Source organism: Hirundo rustica, chromosome 15 (assembly GCF_015227805.2).
Source record: "Hirundo rustica isolate bHirRus1 chromosome 15, bHirRus1.pri.v3, whole genome shotgun sequence".
NCBI lineage: Eukaryota > Metazoa > Chordata > Aves > Passeriformes > Hirundinidae > Hirundo > Hirundo rustica.
In genome coordinates, this window is record NC_053464.1 from 12,229,071 (window position 1) to 12,237,569 (window position 8,499).

An 8,499-nucleotide genomic window follows, 5' to 3' on the forward strand; every position below is an offset into this window, starting at 1 on the left:
GGCAACCCCCAGCGCCTGGCGGTAGTGACGCAGGCGCAGAGCGCGGGCAGTGTCGGGGGAGGGCCCGGCCCGGCCGCGGAGCGCGGGTGACACCAAGCGGCCCCGCAGGGAGCCAAACCCCGGCGGGCGGCGGAGCGGTCCCTGCGAGGGCTCCGCTCCACTGTCGGGCCGGGAACGTCTGGCCGAGAGCGCCGGGACAACTCCGGGCAGGGCGCAGCTCCATCCCGCGCACCGCGGGCACCGGCCCGCACCCAGCGCCCGCCCCGGAGCGCGCGGGTCACGCCCCTGCCCGGCCGCTGGCCACGCCCCCTTTGCGACACTCGCGGCGCGGCCGGGCCGGCGCGGGGGTCGGGTCGGTGCCGGTGTCTGTCCCGGTCCCGGTCCCGATCCCGATCCCGGTACCCCCGGCCATGTGCGACCCCCAGTCCCGGTTCGTGGCCCGGGCCCGCCTCCGCTTCGCCATGACCCGCGAGTGCGCCGTGCTGCTGCCCGGCGTCTGCGCCGCCCTGGCCGACCCGCGGCAGCCCGGCCTCGACGACACCTGCCTGGAGAAGCTGCTGGACTGGTTCCGCAGCCTGACGTGGTTCGGTGAGTGCCGGGGGCTGGCAGGGGCTGGAGGTCCGTCACGGAATCGCAGAATAGTTCGGGTTGGAAGGGAGCCAAGGCAGGGTCACCTCGGGCAGGTGGCGCGGGAACAGATGCCCAGGTGGGATTTGAACCTCTCCACAAGCATCTGAGGTGCTGTGACACCTGAAAATGCTGTAGGTGAACGCGAATTCATCAGTTCTAACAGCTGGCAGGGCTTAGCTCAGGGGAGCGCTTTAATGAGACAGGACGGTCCTGGCAGCGACCTGCTGTTTTCTGGCCTCTCCTGGGCAGATCCGACTGTGGAGCTGGTGCAGGACAACCCGTGTCTGACAGAGCTCCTCACCTCCGTGCTGGCCCTGCCGGATCCCAGCCCCAGCATCCTGTCCTTCACCCTGCAGTTAGCTGGGATCCTCGCCTCTTCCGAAAGCCGCTTCCAGCACCTGCAGGTGAGCCGGCCAACCTGGAACCTGCTGCTGTGTGTCTGTCTCCTCCTTCTGTATGGACAACCTCTGAAAATGGGCATATTCTGCTTAGAAAATGTATGACTTACATAGAACAACTCAGCAAAAGTGACACGACAGCAAAGCCCTCCTGATTCCTCCAGGAATCAGCATTCCTGTTCAGTTCCCATGTGAAGCTGCTCCTCACTTGTCTCGCCACAGTAGGACTGTGGATGCTGATGTGTAGTGCTTCCCATTTTTAGTTCAAAAGAGTGCATGGGGTAACACTGCTTCACAGCAGTCGCTGCACAGTGCTGTATCCCAGGACAGATCCTGTAGATTTAAACTGCACCAACAGATGTCATTTTCCCTCTGTAGTAGGTTGACAGGAAATTTTTGATCCCCTGCAGAAACGAGGGAGCTTTTTAAAGCTGTGCTTTCTACAACAGGATACATTTTAATACAAAACCCAAAAGGCTTAATTCAGGGAATTGATGTGTACAGGTGTTTAAAGCAGTCTAATAGAACTGATACGCATAAGTTGTCCCTTAGCACCTGAAAACAAAGCAGTTTTGGTTTTGAACACTTTAGTTTGTCTATATGTTGCATTTAAGCGTGAGATTCTGAAAATTGCCCGTTTTAGTGATACTTGTAGCAAGAGGAGGTTTCACTACAGTGCTGATACTCTTGCCTCTGCCTCTGCTCGCTGTTTGCTCTGTGCTCTGCCCTGCCTCAGCAGGAGAAGCTGCTGGCGAGGCTCTTTGGCCGGGAGGGGCCCCGGGACGGCGCGGCGTGGGAGGACGCGTCGGTGCGCAGCGCCTGGGTGAAGGGTGTGCACAGCATGGTGCAGCACCAGCCTGCCCTGCACTTCCTCTGCTCCACAGGTGAGTGCTGCAGGGGCTGGCATCTCCCCACATCTGCCGTGTCCCTGCCATTCCGGGCTGTCAAATGAGCGAGATGGGAGTTTTTGTTTATTTAAGATTAAAATAAGCCATCTGTCGCAAACACTGAAGTCGTTGAAAGATGATGGTTAGGTTAGCTAAGCATTAAGTTAACTTTTGTTAAGTTAGTTATGCATTTGAGGTTTTTTCTCCGAACACTGAAGGTGATGCTCTTTTTAGAGGGGAAAGAATCTTATAAAATTGCCCTTTATAAAGTTAGGAGTTATTTGTATTCTTATTTGCAACTCCTACTAAAGGGTACATTTCAGCATGATTTTAGTGCAGAAAAACTAAGCAGAGGCTCATTTATCTTTGTGCCTGCACACTTTGCAATCCAGTTGTTGTTTTGCAAGTATGTAAATTCTGCTGTTAACACCAACTTTAGTTGTACAACCATGTACAGAGGGGCCTAAAAGACTGGCTTGGTATTAAAGTGCAGCACGTGCTGCTGTCCATGTGATGGAAAGCTGTTCATGTTTTCCCTACTGGTTATGTCCGGAGGTGGTACAGGCCCTGTCCATAAATACACATTAAATGTGCTATCAACTCTCCTAATGTTACTGATGTTATATTGGAGTCTGATCCTGAGTTATTAAAGCCCTGAGGATCTGAAAACAATTCCATTTTCTTCTTTTGTTTGCTTGTTCTTAAGAACTGGCTGACTTTGAGTAGAGACTACAAAGGATAAGAAAACCCCACCATCACCATTTAAACCCGTGTGGTACCTGAATTAAAGTCACAAATGATCGTTTGTTCCTCCAGTGACTTGTTCTGTTTTCCCACAGGAGGCATGGATGTGATCTTCACTCTGCAAGGGGATCCCAGCCTGTTTGTGGCTTCAGCTGCCAGCCAGCTCCTGGTGCACATGCTCACCTTCTCCCTAGAGTCTGAAACTTCCAAAGCTCTCAGTACGAAGGACTGTGACTGGCCAGCGTGTGCCCAGATGATTGTAAAGCACATACAGGAGTCACTCCAGTCCAGCTCGGCCTCTCACATCGAGCAGTCACTGAAGCTGTTGAGCAGTTTGTTTGGCAGTTGTTTTGGCAGTTGTTATGCTGCATGGACTGAAGTCCTTTGGTTAGATGTAGCAAAGCAAATACAATCCTTTCTGCTGGAGGAGCCTGTTCAAGCACAGCCCGTGCTGGCCAGTCTTCTGCTTAACGTGGCACGGTAAAGATCTCCTGGCACCTTGGAGCCCGTGCTGAGATAGATCTGTTTGTCACCATGGGATAGGTTACATTTACACTTCTCTCTTCTCAGATCCCCTGTGTTTTGTGGCACTGAAGGCAGCTTTTGGGCATTAGTAACTTCTGCTCTGGAACACTTAACCCCAGTACAAGCAGGTCCGCTGGCAGTGGGACTCTTGAAGCTCTGCAAATGGTAGGACTGCATGCAGTGAAATTTCTGCACTCTGCAGGTGTTTCTGCTCCATAATTCCCTTTTATGTAGTGAAAAAGCAGCAGATGAGCACATACAGATATTGATTTACAGGCTAAGTAACATTCTTGTTCTAAGATAGAAGGACACTCTTTTGTTGACAAGATGTGCCTCTCTCCCAGCCTCCTTACACAGGATCCTACTCTCTATTTGCATAGCTTGACAAAGCTGCTTCTAAATTCCAGAGCCTTTTCTCCTCTTCTTTTCAGTTAGCAAGGGGCCTTGGAAGAAGGCTCGGATTGGGATACCGCTTTTATTGCTCTGTCATTGCTGGCTTGTTTAAAGGCCTGCATGAAAAATTATTATCCTGCTCAGCATTCGGGGGCAGGTGTTTGGGAAGGAATTGAAGTTTATTGTGTTGGTAACTGCTGTTTCCTCCTTGAAGCCCACAAGATGTCAGGATTCAGGCACTGACTGTTCTGCTTCAGCCAATGGACTGTATTTTGAGAGCAGCCTCCCAGCCTCTGGAATGTGCAGGTACAGTTGTGACAGAAAAGTTAGGGGCCAGTCTGCTTGCCAGTATTTTAAGTGCCTGGTGCAGACAAAACTGGAGGAAAAAGAGTAGGAGAAGTCAAGGACAGTAGCAGTGCTCATGATAAATCCTACTACCAGTTTCATTTGAAGGGATATTCATCTACATCACCTGAATATCTTGGTTAACTTTAAAAATCACAGCCTTTCCCTATTCATTGATGATCTGAGCTCTTCCCTTCTTTGGTCCTCTAGGTTTGCTGGATGAGTCTGTCAGTGATCCTGGCACTGTGGAAAGTCTTCTGTCCTCCAAAACAACTTGTGCTGGTCTCCTGTGTCAGAGCCTTGCCCACCTGGAGAAGCTGCTGTCTCTGGTAACATTCAGAGAGGGAAAAAAAGAGCCTGGGAATCAAACTGGTCCTTGAAAGACAGTGTTAAGATGGTTGCAGACTTTGGCAGTAGAGCATAACTGAATGTGGAGAGGAGTTGGCAGGGAGGGTTTCCACAGTTTATAAACAGGAAGACAGAGGGATACTGAGAGCCTTAAAGAGGGACTTAAGTTTTAGATTTGTCTTGATGATCTTTGTTACCATACCTTACTTGTATTGCAACTATTGATCCTGAGAAAAAATGCAAATTGAACTGCTTTTCCAGGCAGTGAGAAGAATCTTCTTCCATCTGTGCAACAGTTCTTGGAAGAGAGGAAGATAATTTATTTGTGGTTATTATCATTGTGGTACCTTAAGAACCCCACTAGAAGTTGCAATTTTTGCTGCCTTCTGACCTAAAACTGCTCTGTACTTGAGACTGTTGCTGGAAACTCTTTTCCTTTCTTTCTCTCCCATTAGAAGCATTTAAGAGTGGATTTACCCTGTGTGTCTTTGCTGCGCTCTCTCATGACAATATTACAATTCTGCAATGGTTTCCTGAGCCCAACTTCTCCTCTGGGAAGCACAATAAGCCGGAATTTGATCAATTGTTTTAGAGTGCAAAAGTCAGCTCTTGATGTCCTTGCAGCACTCGCTGAGGAAAAAGGTGAGTTAATCTTTGCTTTCTTTTCCAAAACAATTTTACGCTTCTGTGTCTTTTCTGTATTTCAGCAGGGATTTGGCTGCTCCATCTCTCAGTATTGGTCCTTTGGGTTTGTTTTCTCTGTTTCAGACTGTCACACACTCATAGGAAGTCTATTTGATGTCCTTCTGGCATATCTGCAGAGTCCAAACACCAGCCCTACTGTGAGTATAGAACTAGGGGGAGATCCAAGTCCTGTAGCTTGGCCCAGTGGGGTGTAATTCTGAGAAAGGGTCTGGCTGCAGTTGTTTCTTAGCACACTTTGTATTAGAATAGTTAGAAATTATATTTAAGCACCATTTATTTGTGGCTGGCTTCTTAGTAAGGAGGCATATGCACTTGTTTACTCTGAGAATTTCTCTAAGTTTGAGGCTAAAATTAATTTTGCCTATAAAGGCAACACTGCCTCCTCCTGTAGTAAAGTCTATCTGCTTGACATCGCTTCAGGTTCTAAAGAAAACCTTTCAAGCTACATCCAAGTGGCTGGTGCACTTGCAAGAGCTGTCCTGCTCCAACAGTCAGAGGCAGCAAGCGGAGAAGATTTTGGAAGGTAACGAAGCTGGGACAAACAGCAGCTAGTGGCACACATGAAATCTACTCCTGCCTCCCATTCCTGCTCAAAGCACTGGATTCACTTGTTCACAATCATATTGAGTTTAAGTTTAGCTGCCCAAATAGTGTTTTGCAGAACTCTGGGAGAAGCACACAGCAGCAGCAAAAGGGGTTGTATCAGATGAAATGATGTAGAGGTTGTACAGTAAGGCTTGTTGCCTTCCATGTCCATTCAGGTTTGTCACTTGCCTTTTACAGATGTGTTTGTGGTGCTGCAGAAACGTTTGTGCAGTCCTTGCTGGGAAGTAAGAGATTCTTCCCTGGAGTTCCTCACTGCCATGGTTAAGTGCTTGAGAGGTAGGTGCAAAGATTTACCAGTTCAGATTTGAGGAGTATTTCTTTTAATGCTGTGAAAGTCATTCGGGCTGGTGAAGTTCTTCTGACCTGTAGCTGGAGGGCTGAGAAAAGAAGGAAGCGTCAAGATTTTTACTCTTAGATGATGATCAAAATCTGACAAAATTATTAATAAACTTTCACTGCTTTTGCTGTTGAACTCAGATTGCTGTACCTGCCTTAGTGGCAGTTTTGGTGAGTTGAATTGAGGGCTGTTGAGACATGTCTGTCAAGGCAGGTGACAGTGCTAATGGCAGATAATACTTTCTGGTTTTCAGTTTGCTCTGCACTGGAGTCTGGTTTCTTTCAGCAGGCTGGGGGCTGGGCTTTAGGAGGCTAAAAGCCTAGACCTGCTTTATATGTTTGGGATTAATTACTGATAGCTCAGGCTTTGCAGCAGGTAGCACTGAGGCAACGCTCATTTTCCTACGGTAGCTCTGCGATGTTGAAAGGGAGCGGATTGTTGTCAGCTGCTGTTGTCCCCAGGTCACAAAGGAAGCATCCAGCGTGCTCAGCTGCATTAGCACTTTACCCTGCAGCCCCTCTCAGTATGCTGTTACTTTTGTTTTCTCTGCCATATGCCTGACAACAGGCAAGGAGACTATTTTTTCCTCCTTTAAGCAAAGGCATAAATTTGATGAGGCTGACTGGAACCATGTCCCCACTTGCCCGCAGAAAGTTTTTTCTTGCTACTAAAACAACTCTAAGTGCAATTTTCCAAGTTCCAGTGTTTGTCAGGGCTTGACTAAAAGCCTGACACAGAGCATCTGCCTGTTCCTTGCAGCGGCTCCTCTCCCTGGCAGCTCTCCCAGCAGGCATTGGCTATCCTTGTACGAGGCAAAGGACTGTTTGCATTGGAAACAGCTTCATGCTTGGAGGGAATAAAGTCCCACTCCTTTGGATTGCTGTCTTGTTTACAGGCCAGAAGGAGTTCAGGCAGTGTCTCCTGTCCTCAGAGGTGCTGAGGCTCACAGAAAACCTGCTGGAGGACCCAGAGAGCTACGTGCGAGCGAGCGCCGTGACTGCCGTGGGACACCTGGCCCTGGTTACTTGCTTTGCCCCAGAGTCACCTGTCACAGGCAATCAATATAACAAAGAGGTGGGATAACCTTTTCTGCATGAGCAGAATCACCCATCAGTTCACTGCTTCACAAGTTACCTGCTCATGCAGGCAGATTGCACAACCAGTAATGACAAGATTTTTCACCTCTGCTGTTCTTGTTTCTTTGCGTGTTCCTCCCCTCACCGTGCTTTCTCTTTTGTCTTTTTGCATCTAGAGCATTGTAGAAAAGCTTCAGGAAATCTTGTCGACAGACTCAGAGGGCTTTCCTAGGAGGGCTGTGATCAGCATCTTCACCAAGTGGCTGAGAGAAGGCTGCACAGGTCAGCTGGAAGATACGGAGCAGTTTGTCTCTAGAGTCATCCAGACTGTGGAGCGTGACTTAGACTGGGAAGTCAGACTTGGTGGTTTGGAGCTGGTTGAAGTTTTCTGTAGTCAGACCATTTGCCAGCTTTCCCAGTGTCCCTATGCTCCTGTCTCCGCTGCAGTCACAAGTTCCGCCCCTCAGAACGAGCTGCTGGAGGCGTTTTGTCGAGCAAAGCTGTTTGGGTTCTTGTTTGGATCTTTGTGTGACTGTGACAAACCCGTGGGGCAGAGAGCCTGTGATGTGCTGGTTGGCTTGAGAGGTCATTTCTACCCCATGAGTACTTTGGAGAATCCACAAGAGATTGAAGATTCACCTGCAGGACGTGGCGTTGCCTGGTTACAGAGGACACTAAGACAGGGTTCTCTGGCTCAGAACTTCCCCACAGATGGTGGGGATGGGGTGGATTTCCAAGATCCAGAGAGCATGATGTTAGCTTTGGGTGCAATAGACTTACTGGAGCTGCATGATGAGCTAAACAAAAGTAGTGACCATGTGGAGGAAAGCCCTCAGTCCCTCTTACAGGACATCCTTGCTACTGTGGGGACCTTAGAGGATAATGAAGTTGACTGTTACTGAACACAGCTTTTGCTCTGAGGAAGCAGTGCTTAAGCAGTTTTCTGGATGGTTTTGTTAGCTGTGAAATGGGTTAGAAAATCTTTGCTTTAATACCGATGATTTTTTTGTTGTTGTTGTTAAGAAGTGTCATTTCCAATAAACTGTCGTTTGTTTTTCAAAGTAAAAAACATTAAGAATGGCATTTGTTCTTTTTTTTTAAGTTGTTGTCTTTTAAGAAAGCAGCAGACCCTGCCTGCATAAGGAAGCATTTTAACAAAACAAAAGAGTGACTGAAAACAAGCTGTTGCAGGCTCCTTTTAGAGCCAGAGTAGCTAAAACTGATGGAGGCTGATTTTAAGGGACACTTGTTTTGACCCTTCTGTATTTACTCTATAAAACAGAACTCTCAGCTTCCCTAGCATTTTGAGGTCTAGAGCAGAAGGTGGCATTTAAGGAGTCAAAAGCTGATCATCCTTAGAATTACAAATTTTCTCCTATAGATCACAGACTTGTTTGATCTCAGCAGTGACACCAACATGCTGACTTTGGTTTTAATTGAAGCAAGAAGCAAGTCCATTTTGCTGATTTTTTTTCCCAAGTGCTCTTATTTTCCATTCCTGAAGT

The 8,499-nt window shown here is 48.2% G+C and overlaps 1 protein-coding gene across 2 annotated transcripts; it reads left to right on the plus strand.

The window, feature by feature from the left end:
• Positions 1-446: 446 nt before the first annotated feature.
• BRAT1 (BRCA1 associated ATM activator 1) lies at positions 447-8,072 on the plus strand. 2 transcript variants are annotated; one of them, XM_040079340.2, is made up of 13 exons: positions 447-588; positions 880-1,034; positions 1,765-1,912; positions 2,755-3,139; positions 3,230-3,349; positions 3,792-3,883; positions 4,133-4,251; positions 4,726-4,912; positions 5,039-5,112; positions 5,396-5,498; positions 5,759-5,857; positions 6,814-6,992; positions 7,171-8,072. In XM_040079340.2, the coding sequence occupies exons 1-13, from the start codon at positions 462-464 to the stop codon at positions 7,894-7,896; spliced, it is 2,514 nt and encodes an 837-aa protein (XP_039935274.1). In that variant the 5' UTR covers positions 447-461; the 3' UTR covers positions 7,897-8,072. The 2 variants fall into 2 exon arrangements, with proteins under 2 accessions (XP_039935274.1, XP_039935275.1); XM_040079341.2 differs by having other exon boundaries at positions 462-588; positions 1,768-1,912.
• Positions 8,073-8,499: the final 427 nt, after the last annotated feature.